The sequence below is a fragment of the Staurois parvus genome, unplaced genomic scaffold (assembly GCF_062004578.1).
Source record: "Staurois parvus isolate SC_StPar_1 unplaced genomic scaffold, SC_StPar_1.0 ptg000446l, whole genome shotgun sequence".
Taxonomy (NCBI): domain Eukaryota; kingdom Metazoa; phylum Chordata; class Amphibia; order Anura; family Ranidae; genus Staurois; species Staurois parvus.
In genome coordinates, this window is record NW_028318242.1 from 801,316 (window position 1) to 827,637 (window position 26,322).

Below are 26,322 nucleotides of genomic sequence, written 5' to 3' on the forward strand. Positions count from 1 at the left end.
CTAGATACCTCAGATTCAGTTGTGATTTCTTTTCATTCCTTTCATATATTTTGTTGTGCTACATTTTATTTGTTCTTTGGCATTGAGAGATCTGTGTAATATCTCACCAACAGAATTTAGCTCTCTTAAGTTGGATGGAGGCTTAGGGCCTCTAATGTGGTCCTGTACCAAGGAAACCTACCACAGAGTTGCCTTTTGAAGTTGCCATTTCCTTTTTTTTTCTCCTTTTGGAGCAGCATGCTGATTCCGGGCACGGAATCTATTCAGCTGCACCATGAGTGACCTAACTTACCTTCCTTTTAACTTGTAAGATAAGCAGAGCCCTCTTATCACTCTTGTGTTGAATGCTAATAATTTTAATGTAATTGTACTGTTTCCCTCCATTTTGTAAAGGAGTTGAGCAAACTGTTGGCACTATATAAATCCTGTACAAAAACAAAATAATACTTTGTGCCTGGGAGACCGGAAAGTCAGAGAATTTAGCTGCTCCCCTAGCACAGTTCAGTAATGAAGATTTAACTATCCTGTAAGTTACATTAGGAGTTTGAGTATTTATAAAATACAAACAGATAAATCCAATTCAGGAGTATGAGGGGTGTTGGAGCTCTATGTGAGCTGTGTTTTTTAGATTCCTCATCACTTCTTGTCCCATGTTGTCACAGGGGCATATTGTAATGTGATCTCTTCATTGGAACCAGGAATGACAACAACAAATACAATGTTTTCTCTTTTAGTAGAGAATGGTAGGGAAGAGTAATAGCCACTGCCAAGTTTTAGTGCAGTCTGTGTCTTCATGTCCCAGGGAACTTTTCTCTCCCCTTTTTTCATGTAGGTGTCTAGGGAACAGAGAGTGAGAGGACATCATCCCAAACAGTAATTAAACCTGACGTGTTCTAACAATTCTACTGTCTACCCAAAACCCCAAACTACTGTAGTTTTCACTTTTTAATACAATTTTAAATCTATTGCAAATTAAATTCACTAAAAGTTGAGTATTAGAATTAACATAATTCCTATGGTAATTGTCTCAAAAGCAGGTCGTTCACAAAAAAATGCACAATAAATACCACATGCGTTAAATGTTTTATTTTGCTATATTTAGCGTGCATGTTTTTCCATCTTATTTTATCCCAGACTGAACCCCCAGCTGCAGCTAGAAGTGAAACATTTTAGCCCTACCACTGCTAAATGTGACAGTTGGGCTCAGGGATGCTGGTTGTTAAGGAGCGGGGACCTGCCAACGTCCTAACAACCATGATTATCCCTGCTGTCATTGGGGGACTCCCGCTAAACCTTGTGATCTCAACAGGTGTGTTGCATGGATGAATGCTGAATAAATTAAGGGTGATCTACTAAAACTGGAGAGTGCACAATCTGGTGCAGCTCTGCATGGAAACCAATCCACTTTCAGTTTTTATTGTCAAAGCTTAATTGAATAAGCTGAAGTTTGAAGCTGATTGGATATCATGCATAGCTGCACCAGATTCTGAGTGCTCCAGTTTTAGTAAATCAACCCCATTATCTAATATGTACATAGCCACTTTAAGCAGAATCTGAAATTCTGTGTTTGAAATAACTGAACAGTAAGCCTGTAAAATGTTAGAGATACATCAAATATTACTTCCCAGGTAAATGTTGCAAAAATGTTTAAAAATGTGTCCTCATCAAAAAACTAAGCTTTCTCTTACATTGTGACAGATCCCTTTGATCATCTTCAGTAATTTTATTTATACCTTTTTTGTCAATCTGAATTTATTTCCCGTAAAGATTGTTGCTGCTTAATATACAGTAAGAGTGCATACAGGACCTCTATAAGTTATGACCTTTAAAAAGAAAATAATTCCATGATTATTTTTGTTTCCCATTATATAAATGAACAAAGACATATTGGATATTTTGACTGTTCATGTTGCAGATTAAATCACTCTAGTAAAAAGTGATGGCAAAAGATAGTTTTATTTGTATTTCATACTCAGAGCTGTCTTTATTTTTACAGCTGTATAACTTTCTACGATTTTGTGAAATGCTTATTAAGGGTCCTTCCAAGATCAAGAAAATCAACTTATTGACTTCAAGAGATGAAGTAAGTTTATTAGTATTTCTGATCATATACTGTAACCTATATACAAACTCGCATTTATCCCTGCCTCCCCATGGGTTGTTCATGTGTGTTCTTTGTATTCCTCTCAAAAGTTGTCAGTTCTTACATTTCTAGTAGAATAATTTCTGTTTGAATAATATTTAGGGCTGGTTCATACCATGTCTACAAAGGAATGCACTGTACTTTTTTGTGTGATTCACATGCTGTTCTGTGTGTTGTGATGTCAGCCCATTCATTTTGAATGGACTAAAATTGCACAGCATCACACCAAAAGTAATGCTTGCACTACTTTTTAAAACACACTGCAACATACTGCGTTCGCGACCTGTGTTTGGATGTCGTTAACTTCGTATAGACACCCGCTGCAGATTGCAAATGGAGTGCATTTTACATGCAGAGTGAATGTAAGTTCCCTTTGCTATTCATGTGCTGGCATGGTGTGAACCAGCACTTAACCACTTCAAGTCTGGACACTTTCACCCCCCATCCAGTCCAGGCCAATTTTCAGCTTTCAGCGCTATCACACTTTGAATGCCAATTGCGTGGTCATTGCGGGATATTTATTTGTTTGCTATATAAATGAAAGACCAAAAATTTTGAAAAAAAAAGCGTTTTTCTTATAAAATTTTGCAAATAATGTTTCTTCATAAATCATGGCCAAACTTTTTTCAGCTATATTTTTGGTAAAAACAAAAATAATCCAAATTAGTTTATAAAAAAAGAAAAATGATAGTTTTTTTTTTTTTTTTTTTACATACTGTCACCCTAGCAGTACAGTGTCACCATAGTGACACTACTACTTGTGGAGGTGATGAAGATTTTTTTTTTACACTGATTGCTTTTACACCCTTAAAGGCTGTAAAAGCAATCATTTTTCTTTCTCTCTGGCTGCATTCCTGCAGCTATTGAGAAATACTGTGAGAGCTGTGATTGGTCACAACTTGTCACATGCTACAAGGCTGTTCTGAATAGCCTTGTGCCATGTGACCTTGTGGCAGGTCCCCTACAGTGATCTGTGTTCTGCTGAGTCCGGTGGACACAGGCACAGATCGCGGCGCGCACAGGCAATGGATGCGGGGAGACGTTTAGAAATGTCCCCCCACATCGGCAGCGCTCTCGTCTGGCTATTTATCCGCATGCGCCAGACAAGAAGAGGTTAAAATGCCCAATTGAGTGATATATTTCTATGTAAAATAATGCCTTATTTAGAGTGAGCATTTTTTTCCACAACACACTTTATGCACCAAACTTTAGGGCTAGGAGGTCCATCTATGTGGAGAATGGACACCACTACTCATACATGTCCCTAAAGTGCTGGGAATAGGAATTTGTGAAGTAATCTGTCAGCATACTGGAAGTGTTGCTCTTGTCCTCATTTTTGTTATTATTGAGAGTAGCATTTTATCAGTTTTATTATTTGTGTACCTCAAAGCTATGAGATGTTCATTCTTGTCTTTAAAAATTAATAGTTTACATCGTAACATGTTACAAAGAGCAGTAACCAATTACATTGTAGCTTTCATTTGCTTCGTGTGGACGGGCCAATGAAATCTGATTTCTACAAATCACAATATTTCCTTTCTATGTTATAATATAAATCCCAATGCACCTATACAGGTGTGTGACATAATTGCCTGCTTCCAAATGAAACAGAAATGCAAATAGTATTTATATTTCTGGTATGCTTTTGCTATATAGGAGTAAGCTAATCTCCACCCAAAACTATTTAGCTTTGCTACATGCTGGAGAGTTAGGCCTCATTCACAGGGGTATAATTAAAGTGTTAATAAACCTAGGACCCTGCATTCACTATGGCTGGCCTCTCACAGTACCCAAAACATGGAAATGCAATTACCTTAGTAAAGATAAACTGCTAAATACCATTTCTCATCAAAAGTTAGAGCAGTCTTGTGACTTCTACCAGTGTCCAGCAGAGCACTGGTTAAAGCTTGAAGGAGGAGTTTTCAGTCTCCCCCGATTGTCTGATGAGGCTGCCTCACCCCTCACCCTCTGTCTGGACAGCGCTGATTGGCCCTGTGCTGATCACATGCATTCTCACAAGAAAACAAAAACTGCTATAGCAATGTACACTAAACTGAGCATGTGCAGCTTGCCCCCAAGGCCTTGCTCTATCAGCAGATGGATGGGGGACAGTGGAAGAAAGGGAGGATCAGAGAAGACAGGATCAAACAGCCTTTTTGCACAATGCGGAGGATTAGCCGCTTAGGTTCCATGGTAAGTATAACCAGCATGCTTTGCTACATATACAGACTGATTTTACTGTTGTAGGTTTAGTAATACTTTAAGCTTACACCTGTGTGAGGGCCAGGTTTGCCTACACGGGGAAATGCACAGATATTCTGTTCATCTCTGTGTAGGCAGTTCCATTCATGTCATGTGGGACATGGTCACTGCTCCCAGTTTGACAGCTGTGCAGGTCCCCAAGTACACACTGTGACCAAAGATGTGTAGACAAACAGGGCATTCTCACAGGTGTGCGCTTAAGTATGTGCATGTGAATGAGGCCTTAAAAGGAACATACAGGACGCTGCCATGTAATTTTGGTTTTCCAATAACTACAGAAATATTACTTTTGAGTTTTCATGCTGATCCAAGCTTCACTACCTGAGTACGTTACCAATCTGGAACTTGCACATAGGGTGAGTTTGGAGCATATGTGTTCTGGGTCATGGACACTAGGTAGCGAATCAATACAAAATGCAATTACAAGACATTTTACTGCATATTTTATTTCCCATATCAGAAACAGACTCTTCATAGGTCAGATGTGTACTTTCTTCTATCAATCAAACATATTAATACAAAAAAAGATGATAGGCAAACAAGTGCACTACTGTTATCTGAATCAAGAGTCATGAAGGAAAGTTAGAGGAAGTAATGGAGATTTGTAGATTAAATATTGTGCAAAGGAGAAGTGACTGTGACAAGTTATTATTGTAAAAAGAAACAGTGTGGATCTAGTTAGATACCTTGTTGTATAATAGTAACAACAAAATGTTGATCCACAGTACTTCTTATGAAAAAAAAAGTCTCTCCAGGTGGTGTGTCATTTTCTAAAGGCTAGTTAAATATATACACATGTACACATATGAGTGAGGTGAGAGATTGCTCGTGCTTCCCTATTTAGGGGAGGAGTGTTGTTAGAAGTCCATGCCCTGATAAAGTCTCTTAGTGAGACAAAATGGTATTTTAATTAGGTACTTGGAGTTGTGTGACTCTGATGTTTGGTGATGAGAAGTGGTGGAAGTCTTCCAGTCATTTACACGTTGTGGATATAATTCAATGACATTGTGACTTCAATGGGATTGATAAAAACATGACTGATTACTATAGGACCAAAAAAGCAGTGAGATACATATGGATGAATGGGGGAGTCCCCCGGAATACAAGTACGACTGCTCGTTTTAGAACATCTATTGATTATAATATGTGATATCCATTGAGCTGACTGATTTCAATTTTATTTTTTTCTGTGCATAAAAAGAGATTATACAATTTAGGAAAGAGTCAATTTTGTATGATGGGACATATGTTAATAAGAACAGATCCATCTCAGGGTATACCAATTACATAATCATGAAAAGAAGAACTGGTGTTTGAATGGACCCAAAAGATATGTGAACAGTTTGTTCAATGCAAGCTGTAACAAGTGTAACAAATTATTTTATATAAGAGTCAATCAGGATACTTTAATGTTGTAAATGTCAATTAATTAAAAGATAAGACATCCCTATTATAGGTTGCAAAAACACATACTTTAATTACTAAATAAGGGCTTATGTACACTGTAGCTGATAAACCAAACTTGCGTTCAGGAGTAGATTTTATCAGCATTTCAAAAGTCAAACACTTGTAAACGCAGCTAACCGCATTTATAAGCTTTTGCGTTTAGAAGCGTTTTTTAACTGTTCCATTTCCAGATGCTGTCCACAGCCTTTTTTCATCATCAGAAATGCATACAAAGTGTTTTCCATGTATTCAAATGGACCCGGTACACCAGCGCAGTCAGTTCCAGGTTTTGCGTGAAGGAAACAATGTTAGAACGTGTCGCATTATGCTCATGATGGGATCCATAGTGAATACGACCAGAAAAGGTAATCTCAACACATACTGCTCTCTGTTTCTGCTCTCTCTATTTCTCTCAAAATGTCTCAAATAGTAAATTTTTTACTGTTTTTCAGTGCATTCTGGGCATTTTGGAAGGTCTCCTGAGGTTATCTTAACCTTTTGCCGCCCTGCCAATGGCCGTTTGGCGGCCGGCAAAATCCCTCAGCATACCGCCTGTAGAGCCGCGCAGTGGCGCGATCTGTCACCGGCCGTGTACCTCGGACACGGCCGATAGCAGTTCTGAGTACCGGCCCCATTGCCAGTACCATGTGACCTGCTATGACCAATCACAGCAGGTCACATGACACTTGTATACAATGGTTGGCTTCATTCATGCCATCCATTGTATACTAGTGTGTCTAGCTGTGATTGGTCACAGCAATCACATGCACAAGCTTGGCCAATCACAGCCCAGCTGTGTCATGTGCTTAGCCGTGGCCAAATCACAGCTAAGCACAAAAAAAAAAATAAACCCGGAATGAATCAATGTCATTCAGGTAAATGCTTGCTTATAGCAAAGTAATTCTTTGCTATAAGCAAATTGTGTAAAAAAATAAATAAATAAAAAATACTGATCACTTCCCCAAAGTAGTACAGTGTTACTTTGGTAACATTGTACTACTTTGGTCATAGTGAAATATGAAAAAAAAATTTAAAAAATTTAATAAAAAAATTAAAAATAATAAAAAAATTATATATTTTTTTTTCATACTGTCACCAGTCAGTGTCCCTGATCACCGCCATGCCAGTTATATGATGACGCTGTACTGTACTGGTGACAGTATGTAAAAAACAAAAGTGAAAATAATCTTTTTAATTTTCTGAAAAATTATGACAAAAAAATACAACTTCAAAAAACTCGCCATGCCTCTTATGAAGTACGTCATAAAAAAGTGGTCACTTGGAGGATATCTGCACTGTTCTGACATTCTTGGACCTCAAGAAATTAGATTGGCCATCAGTACTTCAGGATTGATCAATTTTCAGATCTATCCCATAGTTTGTGAACTCTATAACTTTTCTACAAACTAAATAATACATCCTAATTTGGGTTATTTTCACCAAAGACATGTAGCAGAATACATCTTGGCCTAAATTTATGAAGAACAATTATTTATTTGCAAACGTTTATAACAGAAACAAAGAAAAACGTGTTTTGTTTTCAAAATGTTCGTTTTTTTTTGTTAATTTAGCAAAAAATAAAAATCCCAGTGATGATTAAATACCACTAAAAGAAAGCTATAGTTGTGTGAAGAAAATGATAAAATTTTAGTTTGGGTACAATGTTGTATGACCGCGCAATTGTCATTCAAAGTGTGAGAGCGCTGAAACCTGTAAAATGGCCTGGGCAGGAAGGGGGTAAAAGTGCCCGGTATTGAAATGGTTAAAAAAACACGCATACACAGTGATATGCAAACACGCTAAACAGATGTTTTTTACCTACATTTTCCAGCAGTCCGTTTCCATCATACAGAAGAGTTTTTCAAATGTCCGTGTACATGAGAACCTTACTATTCAAAATGGACATATACCAGTGAATTCACAAACGTTGTATATTGCATACATTTTAAAACAAGGCACCAGTTATAACTGGAGCTGCTAAAAGGGTGAATGGACTGTTTTGTTGCCTGCTTGTGGGGCAGCAATACTAACTTAATACAAAAAAGGTTTGCACAATATCTAGAAAATGTAAATGTTGTATCAGGATGTACATATTTACTTAATAAATAAGCCACCTAGGTAGCAGATTTGTTTTTTCATTATTATTATTACACTATGATGTTGTCTTGGTGGATCTTAGGCACTTCGATAGTGTGTAAGAGAACTTTGGGTGCACATTTTTATATTCTTGCTGTTTATAGAAATGTGTATATATATTTTTGTATGATTCAAGTAACAGCAGTGTTCTTGTTTGCCTACACTAAGTGCTGAAGACAGAATCAAAACAATGCCTCTTGTATTTCTGTTCCCACACGTTCATGTTTATTAACATTATAACATCTATTTTTATCAGTTTATATATAGATGTAGATTTATTGTTAACACTTTATTTTGCAAGTACAAAAATTAAACACATGTCAGGTTTGTTTACTGTTATCTTTGAAGCAGGAAAATGGGAAAGATCAACAGATGTGCATTCTGCAAGAGATAAAAATCTCCCTTCAGGATTATGGCGTTCTATTAGACTTCAGCTTCTCTCAATCCATCCACGACCGGGAAATCAGGTAGACAACAACATAAACCTGTCTTGCTTATGGGTATTAATTGATACAAAGTACTGCTGCATTTCCAGAATCCTCATTATTTAGTATCAGCCAGACTGACATTTGATATCTTCCTATTGCCTAACATATGTTCTTAGTATATATTGGAGCCATTGGTGTACAATGGCTCCTCATACATGGCTCCCCATGCAAATGAAGACTGATGTGATTTGGATGTTTAGGCACAGATCAGAAGCAGCAGGGGTTCTTAACCTGGGGTCCATGGACTCCTAAGTGGCCCATGGATGGGTTTCAGGGGATCCGTGAGAGTCAGATAAAAAATAGCATTTACCTTTTATTATACAGCCCTCCACTTGTTCAATTCAAAGGTTTCTTATTGAAGGAAATGACAAAAAATGTTCCCTGCTACTGTTTATAGCTCTGGCAGCTAATCATTTCTTGACTTGTTGGCCATTTTTTACCATTTCAATTTATATCATTGTTCTTTGCACAGCCAAAATCTTGTGCGACTCCATCATAGCAAGTAGTAGTGGTAGTAGTAGCAGCAGGTTTAACAGAATTTACTGTAAATTGTTTTATTTAACTTGCACAAGATGATAGTATTTAATTTTTGTAATGAGTGGCCTTTATTTTTTGCAAGAAAAGGAGTGAGTTTTTTGTTTAGATTGTTTGTTCAAACCTTGTGTATGTCATATATGAATGAGGCAATCACATAATAAAATAAAGTACATATATTCATTGTGTATGTTTTATGTAAATATTTCTGGGGAGGGGGTCCATAGCTTTCAACAGATTTTTAAAGGGGTCGTTGACGGTTAAGAACCACTGCTCCTAAGGCAGTGTTGCATTTGCAGTCCTCCCAAGACCTAAAATTTATAGAACCAATGTTTACCCCTAATTACACCCATTTTCTAGGACTGTAAACTTTTTGGAATAAAAGCAACGAGTGATTATGTAGGTAAACATTATTTAGCACACTATGCATTGTTTGATAGGTTACATAGGCAGAGATGTTTGTTTGCATGCCATTTCCCTGCACCCCCCTACTCAAACACAAGAGTTTGGGTTCTGGGTTTTTTTTCTACACCATTGAGTGTTGAGAGCAGCCCACATTTTTTTGTAAAATGTGTTTACACCTAGCGAACACATGGCCAAAGAAAAATTCCCTAATTGATATTTTACCACAACCGAGTATGCCGTAAAATAACGCACATTGTTTTTGAAAAAAAAAAAACCCCTGTAATTCACTAAGAAACGCTATATATCGCATGCGTTATATATTTTCGAATTATGCTGTAATTACTACATGAAACCGTGCCTTTAAATTATCACAAACATATCGCAAAAAAGTTATATCTTGTGACATACCTGTGACATTCTGTCACATAGCACTTGGATATTTAAGCAGTGGTCACTTTTCCTGCTGAAGTAGATATGCTTCTTTAAAAGATGGTGCAAAAAAGCAACGTGTACATTCAATTGCACCAAGCACATTTGGGAATCTGGCAATCCGATACAAATCATTTTTAATTTGATCCCACTTCTGACGAGATTCCGGAAAGTTAATATATTTGGGTTCTATTACAAATTAATATATTTGGGTGCAATATATTAGTGATGAGACGGGAAAATGATGCCTGCAAAATTTCCCACTATCTTGCCAGCTAATATTTGATAGGATGCTTTCCCCCAAAAAATGTAATGCAGCCAAAAATGTAGTCATGACTGGTATGGCATGACTTCGCTGGGTTGAGGGCTCAAGGTAACCAATGAGTTGGGCATATACAGTCAGGTCCATAAATATTGGGACATCGACACAATTCTAACATTTTTGGCTCTATACACCACCACAATGGATTTGAAATGAAACGAACAAGATGTGCTTTAACTACAAACTGTCAGCTTTAATTTGAGGGTATTTACATCCAAATCAGGTGAACGGTGTAGGAATTACAACAGTTTGCATATGTGCCTCCCACTTGTTAAGGGACCAAACGTAATGGGACAATTGGCTTTTCAGCTGTTCCATGGCCAGGTGTGTGTTATTCCCTCATTATCCCAATTACAATGAGCAGATAAAAGGTCCAGAGTTCATTTCAAGTGTGCTATTTGCATTTGGAATCTGTTGCTGTCAACTCTCAAGATGAGATCCAAAGAGCTGTCACTATCAGTGAAGCAAGCCATCATAAGGCTGAAAAAACAAAACAAACCCATCAGAGAGATAGCAAAAGCATTAGGCGTGGCCAAAACAACTGTTTGGAACATTCTTAAAAAGAAGGAATGCTCCGGTGAGCTCAGCAACACCAAAAGACCCGGAAGACCACGGAAAACAACTGTGGTGGATGACCGAAGAATTCTTTCCCTGGTGAAGAAAACACCCTTCACAACAGTTGGCCAGATCAAGAACACTCTCCAGGAGGTAGGTGTATGTGTGTCAAAGTCAATGATCAAGAGAAGACTTCACCAGAGTGAATACAGAGGGTTCACCACAAGATGTAAACCATTGGTGAGCCTCAAAAACAGGAAGGTCAGATTAGAGTTTGCCAAACGACATCTAAAAAAGCCTTCACAGTTCTGGAACAATATCCTATGGACAGATGAGACCAAGATCAACTTGTACCAGAGTGATGGGAAGAGAAGAGTATGGAGAAGGAAAGGAACTGTTCATGATCCTAAGCATACCACCTCATCAGTGAAGCATGGTGGTGGTAGTGTCATGGCGTGGGCATGTATGGCTGCCAATGAAACTGGTTCTCTTGTATTTATTGATGATGTGACTGCTGACAAAAGCAGCAGGATGAATTCTGAAGTGTTTCGAGAATATTATCTGCTCATATTCAGCCAAATGCTTCAGAACTCATTGGACGCCGCTTCACAGTGCAGATGGACAATGACCCAAAGCATACTGCAAAAGCAACCAAAGAGTTTTTTAAGGGAAAGAAGTGGAATGTTATGCAATGGCCAAGTCAATCACCTGACCTGAATCCGATTGAGCATGCATTTCACTTGCTGAAGACAAAACTGAAGGGAAAATGCCCCAAGAACAAGCAGGAACTGAAGACAGTTGCAGTAGAGGCCTGGCAGAGCATCACCGGGGATGAAACCCAGCGTCTGGTGATGTCTATGCATTCCAGACTTCAGGCTGTAATTGACTGCAAAGGATTTGCAACCAAGTATTAAAAAGTGAAAGTTTGATTTATGATTATTATTCTGTCCCATTACTTTTGGTCCCTTAACAAGTGGGAAGCACATATGCAAACTGTTGTAGTTCCTACACCGCTCACCTGATTTGGATGTAAATACCCTCAAATTAAAGCTGACAGTCTGCAGTTAAAGCACATCTTGTTTGTTTCATTTCAAATCCATTGTGGTGGTGTATAGAGCCAAAAATTTTAGAATTGTCGATGTCCCAATATTTATGGACCTGACTGTAGCTCCATACTTAGTGCCTTGAAAACCAGAACTTCTGGAGGATATCCACATTCGTGTAATTATCCAGCAATGTGTGCTCCTTAAAAGAAGTTTGGGATTTAGTTTTTTCCCCAAATCATACTTGCCTATTGTACCTTTTTTATTCTGTTTACATTAGCTTTGTGTAATCCCTCTGAACTGAGGAAAGGACAGTACTCTAATACAGACAATGGTCTAACTTAGTTTACCTTTGAGAGCTGTCTGCTGCTGCTCCATAATTATTAACAAGAAAAGCAGACAGGGGGTGCAGGATCCAGGTTAAAAAAGTAAATGAATTTATTGAGATAAAACAATAGCAGACTTACAGTAGCCTGTACCCTGCTGAAGTAAAGTACAGTGTTGCAGGCAGGCAGAAGTTCTGAGATGCAGAAGTGAAATGCCTTATAACCCCTTGGGGAGCAGCGTCAGCTGCCACTGTATAATCGCGGAACAGCGACACGTACTGACAGGGCAGCAATGCATTTCAAAGAAACCACCTTCTTTGTCAAGCCTGCTCATAGCTGGTAACAGGGATATTTTATACAGAGATAATTAGGAGATGTGCAGCACTGCAATAAACACAGGGCTTAACACATTTTGGGATGGCTTCAATCACCCAGACTCTAGTGGACTGGTTTTATGTTTTAGTGCAATGTGTCTTGGTACACTATTGTCCAAATCCCCCTGTTCAGTTTACCTACAATGTTCAGTGAACCTGCAACATAACTTTCTAATAGTGTGACCTGCATACAGAAAGCCGTGGGGCAAGTAAGGCAATCGATTACAAGGTCGGCCGAGCAGTTGTAAAAGGCCTGAAGATGGTACCGTTACTGCTATCATCAGAAAACATTTTCTGCCTTTGTTGTACAGAGTTGCACATGAGGCATTCTTTCTTTTTGCACTGATACATTTCCAGCAAGCTGCAAAATGACATAGTATACCAAGGCATTTTGCACTAAAACATAGTAAGTCCACTAAAGTCATAGGAGTCTGGGTCTGCAGGATCAGTTCTTTTTATTATGGACTTTGCCATCTGATGGACTTTTTATCCCTGTTCTTACCTTTTATCGTGTAAGTGTTTGATGTGTGCTTTTTTATTTAATTTGGTATTCCGAAATTATTTAATCACACCCAGGACAGTGGCAACATGCTGAGTCCAGCACCTGGCTATGCTGCCTTGCTTGAGTACCTGGATTATGTGACAGGCTGCATAGAATTACACTGCAGAACTTTTTGGTAGTGGAGGATTTCACCCATATGTATTTCAGCTGTACATTTATTTGCATAGAGTTCTGCTTTAAATTGCCCTCCTCTTCTTCCATACCACAGTTTGGGGCCAAATTAAGAATTCTACTAAATGGCTCAAATTCCTGTCCTCCCATTACCCTACCAGGCACCAGTAGAAGGAAGCAGTTGGTGGTCTTGGAAAAAGGAGACTAGGTTGGGGATGGGGCTGCATTTGGAGCTTCAAGACCTTGGCCCTAACTGTCAAAGTTGAGAGCACTTGAGAAATGCTTATAGCAGTATTAAACCCAAAAGCAAACATTTATTATATTGCAAGCCTGTGATTATTATTTTTTCATCACTGGAGTATAGTGAAGTTCATTGCAGCTTAGTACATTGTAAGGTGATGATTTATGTTCTTTGTCAACAACTATAACCTGTTGTGAATGAAAGCTTTTGGCCATTACATTTCTTGTTTTGGATGAGCATCCAGGTATAGTTTTTAGAAAACCAGGACTGATGCTGATTTTTTTTTTATTTTTTACTTTTGCCACAAAAAGTGATAACCATGTTTGTAGTACACTATTATTATATTCAATATATATGCTTTGTATTTCTTATTTAGTAAAATGTACTTCTGTTTTCTTTGTGATAGATTTAACAACGGTTGGTTGATTAAAATTGGTCGAGGTCTTGACTATTTTAAGAAACCTCAGGTAAGGACAGTGACATTTCAATACCGAATGAACCAATGAGGAAAAGACATTTAATAAAAAAAACTTCCTCAAAAATGCTTTAATTTGTAGAAACCTTTTTTTGACACTCCTGATATTTGCAAGATCCACCCATTGAATTTTTTTGCGTTTAAGAGTAACTTTCTATCATCTCAAACCAGTCTGCCCATTCTCCTCTGACATCAACAAAGCATTTTTGTCCACACAACTGTTGCTCACTGGATATTTTCTCTTTTTTGGACTATTCCCTGTAAACCCTAGAGAAGGTTGCGTGTGAAAATCCCAGTAGATCAGCAGTTTTTTAAATACTCAGACCAGCCCATCTGGCACCAACAACCATGCCATGTTTATAGTCACGTAAATCTTCTTTCTTGCCCATTCTGATGCTTGGTTTCAACTTCAGCAAGTTGTCTTCAGCATATCGAGATGCCTAAATGCATTGAGTTGTTGCCGTGTGACTCCTTGATAAGCAATTTGTGTTACCAAGCAATTGAACAGATGTACCTAATAAAGTGTCTGGTGAATGTATGTGGACTAAAATCACTGGTGACCAGTTGCCTGGAGTGTATGAAGGGCACTTCTTTTTAGTTGTTTGTTTTCTATATTAGAGCTGTTCATATATGCAATTGATTAATTGGCGCTGTGCATGAAACATTGATGAGGGATGAAATCAAGTAGATTGCATCTCTGTATTGCCGAAGCAGGGAAGAAAAGAGCTGGGCAGATGGAGTGGGGGAGGAGAGAGGCCAGGCGCATGGAGCGGGGGAGGAGAGGGCCGGGCGCATGGAGCGGGGCAGGAGAGGGCCGGGCGCATGGAGCGGGGCAGGAGAGGGCCGGGCGCATGGAGCGGGGCAGGAGAGGGCCGGGCGCATGGAGCGAGCGAGGGAGGAGACAACTGTGACACACAGTTGTCTGCAGTTGATTTTAAACAAAGCGGTTTCTTATCTTTTCTAATGTGAGTGCATTTGGGCAAGCTATAAAGCATTTTAGTCCTTAGAAAAAAGTACAGACATACTTCCTTATCCTTTTTACTGAGGAACATCTAAGGAGGAGATAAAGAGCAGGAGAAGGAGTGAAAGATCCCTGCGGGGATACTGGCAAGGAGGATAAGAGCATTGGGAAGCAATTAAGGGATACCCACCACTCTTCATATGGTGCAACAGTGTTTCTAAAAGTTCCATATGTGAGCAAAAAGCGAAGTAAGCCTGTTACAGGCTGAAAAGGAGGCGAGCGCATAACCTAATCACAATAAGAAATCACTGGGAATTGCAATTACCTATTTTTGATCACTTTTTGGGATTTATCACTTTTATACCAATAGAGACTTTTGTTTATTTTTTATTCACTTTCACAATTGGTTTTTTTTGGATCACATTATATTTTGGGACTATCACTATTAAGTTGGTACCAGAGACTTTATGTTTTTTATTATTTCTACTTTTTAATTTTATTGATTTGTTTGTCATTTGCTCTAAATATATATTCTGATAGTTGCATAATTACTATATGGGTAATAATTAGGAGCGTGACATTTATTGAAAAATATATTTGACAGATACCAAACTGCCACAGGGCTGAGCTAGGCAGGAGGAGGAGGAGAGCACTGACTGGTAACCAAGACTGCTGTCACTGGTGAGGAAAGACACTTCTTGGGTCTATGTTGCCTATTGGGGACTTTCTGTACCCTTCACCCTGCTAACCTCACAATACTGACAGCTGGGAACAGATACACACTGCCCCCCACTCCCTGACACTGACAGAAAAATCTCCAAAAATCACTAGAACCAGCAGAGGGGGCTGGCCGGTGGAATCTGTCAGTACCAGGAGGGAGGAAGGAGGGCCTCCATTTTTAAATTACGGGAGAGAAGGCATTTAATTTGTTACTAGGGGGCACATTTGCCATTACGAAGCAGCACGTGCCCCCAGCGCTGGCATCCCCATGCTCCAGGCGGGTCCCTGTGGCCTCCCTGTCACACCTGGAGAGGAGAGGTGGTGGGGATGATATTTACTAGAACTGATTGGCTGTACTTTCCTCCTGCAGCCACTGAAAGCCAGATTCTCCTCTTCACTGCATTCAGCAGCTGCAGGAGGAAATTACAGCCAGTCGATTCTAGTAAATGTTGCCCCCGCCGCCTCTCCTCTCTTTCTGCTGCTCCACTCTCCCCCATCTCTACAGTGCTGCCGGCTTCCCTCCTCTCCTGCTGTCTGCTGAGAATTGAAGTATAATAAACTGTCTTTACTATTCTTCAGTTTATGAATGAACAGGAAGCTGCTCAGCACAAAGCACTTCCCATTTATTCTCTGTCCAGTGCAGCTAAGCTGCAGAGAAAGGAACTGGGGAATCTCTGTCTTCACTCCCTTTCTCTCTCTCAAAATTGAGACATCGGGTGTCTGTTTAGACCCCTGATATTTCACTAAAGCCCAAAAAATTTAAAAAAATTACTGACACCTTCCTACTGACTGACACTGTCCACTTGTAAGGTAGGCAAAGTCTATAGCTTTTTACAGTGACATTTGTTTTATTATATTTTTCCAAATTTTCCTTGTTATTTAGTTAGGCTTTGCTAGTTAATTTTCTTAAAAAAAGGGCACTAAACCCCGGTGATCTTGGATCTCTTTCATGTTGTTCAGGTAGATCTCTACATCTCAGAGGTTGCCTACCCCTAATGTAAGCTGTTGATCAGGATAGAATGCCTGCTTCATATACATGCTGATCATTTTATGTCTTAACCTTTAATCTTCATTCCATTGAGTGTGTTCACAACTATATATTGTATATGTGTCTGGTATTTATTTTTTTGCCGGCTGTGTGTCTAATCAAGTTTTGATCTTCCCATTTTAACTTTTATCTTGTCACGTTGTGTTAAGTATTTAACATAGGTAACTATATAACATTATAAAAAGTCTGCTGTTTGCCATGTGTTTATAGAGTCGTTTTTCTATTGGCTCCTGTGACTATGACTTGCGGCCCTGCTATGAAACATCAGTCGATATCTTCCACAACAATCACACAAGAAAAACATGACTAAAGTCTGTACGATGGAGTAATTTTAAAGAGGTGTTCTAAGTAACTTTGAAGTGGTGGGAAAGTTTGGTTTGTCTTGTTTTGCAGTCCTGAAATCTAACCCAGGAACCATCGAAGGTATAAGTGTGCTTTGCTGCACAAAAAATACCCGCGTTGGAAGAATCAACAGCTGTCAATTGCTGCTTCTGTTGCTATGTTAGTACACTGGACATTCATTCAACATAATCTGTTTTATCAGGGAAACCATACCTGTGTTTTATGCCTTTATATTTTATTTATGAAATTGTGTTTGTTGAAAATTTAGTAATTATATTATGTAATATGAAAGCATGCAAACACAGCTTTTTACTTGGCATGTGTTCTTGAGCTTTACTTTATATGTCTATACACTTCATGAAGTGATGTGTTTGAGATAAAATATAAAGAACTTCCTTTTTGGTACTTTCCCAGCATATAGTAGCGTATAATTGTGGCGAATCCTGTTTTGTCAGTTTTGTTGACAAATGAAACTTGAGATAACTGACTTTTTTTTTTTGCGGCTATGCCAGGCAGCTATTCTTCTAAACTGCAGAAACTTCCTACTATTTGCACTCAAGGACATCTGTGGGAATTGCAATTATTCCCTGAACATCATAATGCCATCTTTAAGCTGGCCATACAATATACAATTTTCTTGTAGAATTTTCCTCTAGATTTACCGAAAACCATATAATATGAGGTCAATCTTAAACAACACTTTTGATTTGTATCCAATCAGGCAGGCCCTAGCACTACATAGTTGAAAGTAAATCTAAATGAGATTGTGCAGAAATTGAACAAGAAGATTGTATAATGTACGACCAGCCTTAGACACCAAGCTGAGTGTTAAAATATGAACAGGTATTCGCTCTATTATTGCCTTCCCCCGGAGTTAAAGGCTAATAAGGGTAATACACTGAAGATCTTTTTAAGTAGCATAAAATGGGCCTCTAAAGTCCCATCTAGAATGGGCCAATTGTAGTGTTGTAATATTTGCAACATATTCATATTCCTGATTTTGGACTATTATTATTGGTGCACATATACAGTACATAGATGTATTTATTTTGGTATATCTCCATTCAGTATAAAACTATATAATTGGTGATCTCATAAATGAGCTACACCCATGCTTTAATGGATATTCTGTTGTGGAGAAACCATCACTAATCTGGAAGATTCCTTGTGATTTCATACCTCAGAATCCTCATTACATTTACATTCAAAACTATTTGCCCCCACCCCTGCAGAAAAGCAGTACAGAAAAACCTTTACATAGTGTACTCTACGCACTGTTAACAGAACAAATACCCAAGACTCCAGGCAGGAAAAAAATGGAAGTCTACAAGTGAGTGGGAATAGTGTGGGATAATCAAGGGTCTTTTGCATTGTCATTCTAACACTGGGAGATAGCCTATAGGACAGAAGAGCATGATCTGTAAATGTTTTCAAGACTAGTTTTTATTTGACTGACAGGCCCAGGACAAGTATGCAGATCAGGAGTTCTTCATTTTATATTTGTTTTCCTGGCTGCCTAATTGTTCTGTGTCAATGAAACTCTTGAAGTCAAACAGGCAACCAGAATTTTCCAGTAGGAGGCAAGTAATGGCAGCTTACATATTTTAGTACAGGTTTCCATTTAAAGTATATGGGAACCCTCTCAGGTTAAAATACACACACACACACCTTCCCAGTTATTTGCTGTGCAGGGGGGGCATGTCAACACAAGCCTGACCATCAAGTAGAATGCAAAAGAGAAAACTGACCATGCGGAGATGGATGTACTTCCATGTCTGGCATGGTCATTTGAAATTGAAAAGCAGGAGCACCAGGTATTTTACACAAAGGAAGAGAAGCAAAGAAAACATGCAACTTTTTCATACAAGCACATGGCAACACACATATCAGGAATATGAAATGTTGAGGTAGCATACTCTTTAAATGTTGGCTACCATTAACATGATTAGGAGAAGCGTAATCAATTGTGCACAGGGAAGACAACTGCAACAGTAAGGCAGAAAATATCTGTGGAGCATAACATTTAAATCCTGAATTAATATTTTTTTTTTATTGTAGTTCAGATCTCTCAGTGACTGTTCCTATTTAATCTCTCAGCTGCATGATCAGATATTGTATGTGGAGATGAGCCTAGAGACTGCTGCTAGTAAATGGTGTTCAGTATGTAGCTGAGAAGCTTGCTAGCTGCTCACTGCACAGGTTTGAATGATGATCCCCGATATGCTTCTCAAAACCTTCCATTGCCATCAGCCCCCAATTATCACAGTGTGAGTGGTTACCAAACTGTTTTGAAACATTTTAGAAGTGGTTCACTATTGCTTCTTGAGTGTATTCTGTTTTTTCATTATGTTGTTAGCATTTGAGATGCTTTCAGACTGCTTAAAAAGTACTAGCTGCTTAAAAAGTGCCAAAAATACACTGTAGGCATTCGGTGGTATGAGTGGTAGAGCAAAGTCATTGAGCATCTAATGTTATGCTGCTCACACAGCTATATGTAGCCACCAGCCATTGATGGCATAGATCGCTGTAACCTGCCATCAATAGCTTTGATTGTTTTAGGATTTTGAAAGCAACTGTTGGTAGTATGTCGCCTTGATCTGTTCACTTTTTTCTGTGATTGCAAGCTAGTTAAATTCATCTAAAAATTGGCACGTGTAGCATTTTGTATTGTGGTTGGTCACCTTGGAGCACAGACTACCATATCCTAGAACTGTCACTCAATACATATATGGAAGTGAAAGGTATGCATACAGAGCTTTTTCTATAATCACATTAATTATTTACATATATCTTTACTCTGTGTGTTCTCATATTGAGAATGGTATTATTACTGTATTTTTATATGTAACAATATTTTTAATAAAGAAAAATGCAACACACAAATTCATTTTTGCTAGTTTGTTTCATAATTTGTTTATTTATGTATTGCAGAGTATTAATGATAGATGCTAAACCCTAACAGCATGGATTTTAGAGTCCACATCGTTTGTAAAACTTTGCTCGTGCAACTACATCGTTCGAGTAGTCCCTCCCAGTTGTACGACTGTCAATTGCATCAAAACTGTTGATGTTCCCTGGACCAGCGTTGTAGGCTGCAATAGCACCTGTAATATAAAAGTTATATTGTATAAAAATTGGTCAACACAGTTTAAAAATGGAAATATCACGTTCCTACTAAGGAACAAAGGGAAGTTGCACTTTGCAAGAGAATGTTCCCCAGAGCTTAGCGAATGTGGTGAAAATTCCCTATGCAAAGAATACCCGATCGCGTTCAAGGAAAAGAAAAAACAAAAACAGCTTTTTTGCTTGCATATGATTGGATGATTCAAGTCACCCAATCATAGAGTTTCATCTCATTCACTGAGCTCTCTATAAAAAAAAAAATTATCTTACAAAGAGAAGTCTATTTGCCTTCAGTAACTAAACCCTATAAGCTCACCTTTCCTTCTTTTCCACTGCCGATAGTCCTATGAAAGCTCTGAGCAACCTGAGGGCTTATACAGAGCTTCCTTTCTGATGGCTGAAAGTAAGGAGTCTTTTTTTTTTTTTTTTTTTTTAAACTTCTGATGTCTCAATGGTGTGGAAAAGGATTGTGCTGCTGAAGATGGGGCATTAAAACTAACTTTAAAGCATACTTGTAGTTTGTCCATTTTAAAATACAAGATAATACTCTGCTAGGGGTTAATGACATGACAATTAGGAAAGATGAAGGAGGGAAAGTGCTTTCATAAAGCGCCAACTGCTCCCATATTTAACCTGACATGTTCTTATTAAGATATGCAATCATTTTATACATAAAGTAAGTTGGATATTTTTAAGCATCTCCGTGAATTACACATTTGTTCTTGTAGATAATTACCTTTCACAACCTGCCATGTTGATCAACTTGGAAAGTTTTGATTGATTGCTTTAAACATGGAACACAGTACTTTTGTGGCCTGTAAAATATGCTTTTCGCTGTCCCATGCTCCTTGTGGCGAATGCCATCCTTTGTTGATCTGGTGTTAAGAAAATCATATCATTTGTTAGTTGAGCGTTAAAAGTACATACATTTAGTATTGCCACATTGAGTTGCAGCACATTAAGAAGAGAGTGCACTCTGTCTCCATGAAAGTCTACATAATGCAGTATTAGACCCAAAATCATTAGCTGTGGTGGTTTTTTCCCCCCTCTATTTTCACCTGGTTATCTGGCCAGTAACACACCTCCTGAATTAGTGTACCCCTACTCTGGATGAAGAAGCACAGGAGGCACAGCAGAAAGCAGCATTGTCATTCTGGGGGGCAGGGGAGTATTATATGTACTAGCAGGTTTAAGTACACTAACAAAATGAAACTGAACTCCAGCTAAAACTTTACAGCAAACGTTTCCCTTTTGGGATAAAGGTTTTACATAAATAAAATTATTCATTGTAAGCACCCATGCCAGTGTTGAATTGTTTGTCTCATCCCTGTAACTGATACATCTGCAAGAAAACTTATTTTTTGAAGAACAGACTTACTGGCCTGATCACCAGATGCAAATAGAAGGAAAAAAAGACAGGTCAGAAGCACTTGTGAAGGAACTCGGAAGCATGCAGGCTGAATGCACCTTAAAAGCACTTTGCAGTTGCCTCACTACTCAACCCTTCTTGACAAGCCAGCGCCTAAATATTTAAATGTCTTGAGATCACAATGAAATACTACTTCATGATCAGAGAATTAATTTTGATCATCGTGTCCACATATTTCATATAATTAAACTTCAAGAAAAGCTGCACATATACAGTGGATATAAAAAGACTACACACCCTGTTAAAACGTCAGGTTTCTGCGATGTAAAAAAAGAGACAAAGATAAATAATTTCAGAACTTTTTCCACCTTTAGTGTGACCTATAAACTGTACAACTCAAACAACAAACTGAAATCTTTTAGGGGGGAAGTATACATAAAACAACTAAAATAATGTGGTTGCATAAGTATGCACACCCACCCTCTTATAACTGGGGATGTAGCTGTGTTCAGAATTAAGGAATCACATTCAAAATCATGTTAAATAGGAGTCATTACACACCTGGCATCATTTTAAAGTGTGTCTGATTAACCCCAAATAAAGTTCAGCTGTTCTAGTAGGTCTTTCCTGACATTTTCTTAGTTGCATCCTACAGCAAAAGCCATGGTTCACAGAGAGATTCCAAAGCATCAGAGGGATCTCATTGTTAAAAGGTATCAGTCAGGAGAAGGGTACAAAAGAATTTCCAAGGTATTATATATACCATGGAACACAGTGAAGACAGTCATCATAAAGTGGAGAAAATATGGCGCAACAGTGACATTACCAAGAACTGGACGTCCCTCCAAAGTTGATGAAAAGACGAGAGGAAAACTGGTATAGGAGGCTACCAAGAGGCCTACAGCAACATTAAAGGAGTGGCAGGAATATCTGACAAGTACTGACTGTTTTGTACATGTGACAACAATCTCCCGTATTCTTAATATGTCTGGGCTATGGGGTAGAGTGGCAAGACGGAAGCCTTTTCTTATGAAGAAAAACATCCAAGCTCTGCTAAATTTTGCAAAAACACATCTGAAGTTTCCCAAAAGCATGTGGGTAAATGTGTTATGGTCTGATTAAACCAAGGTTGAATGTTTTGGCCATAATTCCAAAAGACATGTTTGGCGCAAAAATAACAATGCACATCACCAAAAGAACACCATACCCACAGTGAAGCATGGTGGTGGCAGTATCATGCTTTGGGCTGTTTTCTTCAGCTGCAGCTGGAACTGTGGCGTTAGTCAAGATAGAGGGAATTATGAACAGTTCCAAATAGCAGTCAATATTGGCACAAAACCTTTTAGGTTTTTGCTAGAAAGCTGAACATGAAGAGGAACTTCATCTTTCAGCATGACAACAACCCAAAGCATACATCCAAATCAACAAAGGAATGGTTTCATCAGAAGAAGATTAAAGTTTTGGAATGGCCCAGCCAGAGCCCAGACCTGAATCCAATAGAAAATCTGTGGGGTGATCTGAAGAGGGCTGTGCACAGGAGATGCCCTCGCAATCTGACAGATTTGGAGTGTTTTTGCAAGGAAGAGTGGGCAAATATTGCCAAGTCAAGATGTGCCATGCTCCTAGACTCATACCCAAAAAGACTGAGTGCTGTAATAAAATCAAAAGGTGCTTCTACAAAGTATTAGTTTAAGGGTGTGCACACTTATGTAACTATATTATTTTTAGTTTTTTATTTTTACTTCCCTCCACCTAAAAGATTTCAGTTTGTTGTTCAAATGAGTTGTACAGTTTATAGGTTACATTAAAAGGTGGAAAAAGTTCTTGTTCTGTCTCTCCAATCTAAGCATTGAAAGTGTGATCTCTGTAACTTACAGTTGTGATGATATAGCGATAACTCCAATCTCAGTTGGATACCACAGTCAGTGACTCAATCAGATGAGATCTTGTAGATCTTGTGAAGTTTATTCCATAAACTGAGAGAATCTTACAACAATGAACATCTGATAGGTCAAAAGATCATAATGTGACCTGCTTCATGACATGAGGCTAGAAGCTGCAGTGCATTTCTGGGTAAAAGGGTGGGCTTTATATACAGCATTAACTAAACCAGAGGAAAAGGAGGAGCAGAGACAAAATATAGAGAACACTTAAAGGCACATGACAGTCATGTGAAACATGACACTCCCCGTCGAAATCTATGATTTCTATTATAATAAACTTTAGTTCAAGTCCAAAATAAGTAATGAAGATTCTTTCCAGGAACATCTGCAAAACAAGGGAAGAACAAAGGAAAACAATGTAAACATTTAACATAATACTTGCAGATGTTGGTCTCGAAAGTCCAGGCTGAGACATGGAAATCCATATTTAGAGGGGTAGGCAGCAACATGCACATTCCTTCTTACTTCCCTTTAATTCAGGTTGATGACTTGTCTTCCTCTTTGGGCAAAAGAAGTACTAGTTCCTTTATAGGCCTGGAGTAAAGGTGTGCAGAACCTTCTTTTATGACTTCTACCTTGCGTACCTTTCCATCGTTACTTGGCATAGTCTTTGTAATAAGACCCATGGGCCAATGGTTACGGTGGGAATCTGTCTCCTTCAGGAAAACTATGTCTCCCACTTGTAGATTGGGTTTGCTAGTTTGCCATTTATTATGACTTTGAAGGTTAGAAAAGTACTCCATCTTCCAGCGATTCCAAAACACATTAGCAAGATGTTGAACCCGTCACCATTGATGCTTGTAAATGTTAGGGTAATCAAGTTCCTCTCTGGGAATAGTGGTTACCCCAATTTTTTGGGTAAGAAGAGTGGATGGAGTGAGCAACACTGGTAACTCTGGATCTGAGGACACAGGGACCAATGGCCTTGGACTGATTATAGCAGACACCTCTGCAAGAAGATTAACTAAGATTTCATGAGTAAATTGAGAAGTTTTCTGGTCCAGTAGCATAGAGTCCAGGATCTTTCTTGCAACTCCAATCATGCGTTCCCAAGAGCCTCCCATGTGAGAGGAATGAGGTGGGTGGAATTTCCATTTACACTTGTTGCCATTCAAGAAGTTCACTATCTTTTCTGCTCCTGTAAAATTGGTCCCACAATCAGATCTAAGTAACTTTACAGGTCCTCGTACAGAAACAAATCTTCTGAAAGCATTAATGAAACAAGAAGAGTCCATTGATTCTATCACTTCAATGTGCACTGCACAAATGCTCAAGCAAGTGAACAGCACAGCCCATCGCTTATTGTTAGCAACTCCACCACGGGTTCTGCGTGTAACAGTACAGGGGCCAAATATGCCCATGCCAACAATAGTAAATGGTAGTTCAGTACTTAATCGGTTAGCTGGCAACTCTGCCATTTGTTGTTGTAGGTGCTTCCCTTTTAGTTTTTGGCACTTGACGCATTTGTGGAGTATGGACACCTTTTCATCCCGACGATCCAGAAACCTGCAGACCTTACTGCTCTCTCAGTAAATTGACGACCTTGGTGCTGAACTTGCTCATGAAAATGTCTAACAGAACAGTAATGTGATGACGTCCTGGAATAATGAGGGGATTTCTCTCTTCACTGGATGATTCGGATCTTCCAATGCGACCACCAAACCGCAATAGCTTGTTGTGATCAATTATTGTAATTAATTTGTACAGAGAGCTATCCTTCGGTTGAGTCCTCTTGATATATTAGCAATCTCTTGTGAGTACACTTCATGTTGGACACATTGAATAATGACCCTTTCTGCTTAAAAGACCTCCTCAATTGTGGGGGGGGGGGAGATTTACAGATGTGCCAGTTGTGACACACTTTTTCAGTGCTAGAGCTGTTTGCAAACTGATGAGCAATGTAAACAAGATGTGCAATGGCTCGTACAACAGAGAACCAATTAGAGAAGCATTCAAAATGGTGAGGACTCAGCCCTACCCTTGCTTTCATAGAGGTGTTGAGTATAATGGTAACAGCTCTGATTTCCTTATCAGATTCCAGATGAACCGGTTCAAAGGTAGAATTTGTTGAACTTGAGAAGTTTATCATTCAAGAGTACTGGTGGATATAGGCAAGATATGTCCAGAAATGAAGTAGTAGATACTGCACGACTGCCACGGTCAGCAGGGTTGAGGATAGTGGGAACATAGTGCCATTGTTAAGGCGTAGAGAACTTCCTTATGCGTTCCACTCTGTTGTGGACATACACGTTGATCTGTCTTGTGTGATTTTGTATATATCCTAGCACTATTTTGCTGCCTGTATAAAAGTCAAAGGACTCTATCTCAACATCTGTTTCAAATTCTATAAGCTCAGCAATTTCCACAGCTAACACAGCTGCACAAAGTTCAAGCCTTGGAATAGTATGTGCAGGTTTTGGTGTAAGCTTGGTCTTGCCCATGATAAATCCTACACCCACTTTACTGCTGGGATCTGTAGCTCGAAGACAAGACACCTCAGCAATGGCTTCGTTGGATGCATCGGAGAAGACATGATTCTCTCTTCTGGTGGCATTCTTTAAGGATGCTTGGGTGTAAGAGCGTGGTATATGGAGTTGTTCTAATGCTTTTAAAGACTGTTTCCAGGATTCCCACCTTTTGTTGTTTCTCCTTGGGTAAGGGAGTATCCCAGTCTGAGCTTTCGGAAGTCAGTTGTCTCAGCAGTATCTTACCCTGAATGGTGAGAAATGTAATGAAACTTACAGATCATAAATGCTGTTCACTGTAGACAATACTCCTCGCTTTGTGAAGGGTTTGTCACAGGCTGATGCTTGAAATGTGAATGTGTCTTGTTTAACATTCCAAAGCAATCCAAGACTGCGTTGTTTAACAGGTCAGATCCTAGTTGGAATTTCTTCACACTGACAGCATGGTCTTCAGAAGGAAAAGCTATCATGACCTTGTCGCTGTTGGAGATGATTTTGT

The 26,322-nt window shown here is 38.8% G+C and overlaps 1 protein-coding gene across 5 annotated transcripts in view; it reads left to right on the forward strand.

Annotated features, from left to right (window-relative positions):
- Positions 1-19,806, forward strand: part of MITD1 (microtubule interacting and trafficking domain containing 1) — a 37,252-nt gene extending 17,446 nt beyond the window's left edge. Inside the window, exons 4-8 of one of the 5 annotated variants that reach the window (XM_089688100.1) lie at positions 1,997-2,083; positions 8,312-8,454; positions 13,784-13,844; positions 16,494-16,530; positions 16,792-19,806. In XM_089688100.1, the coding sequence (XP_089544226.1) occupies positions 1,997-2,083; positions 8,312-8,454; positions 13,784-13,844; positions 16,494-16,529 (327 nt within the window). In that variant the 3' untranslated portion in view covers position 16,530; positions 16,792-19,806. Of the gene's footprint in view, positions 1-1,996; positions 2,084-8,311; positions 8,455-13,783; positions 13,922-16,493; positions 16,531-16,791 lie in introns of those variants that run through there. The other 4 variants (XM_089688098.1, XM_089688096.1, XM_089688097.1 and 1 more) reach the window with 4 other exon arrangements.
- Positions 19,807-26,322: the final 6,516 nt, after the last annotated feature.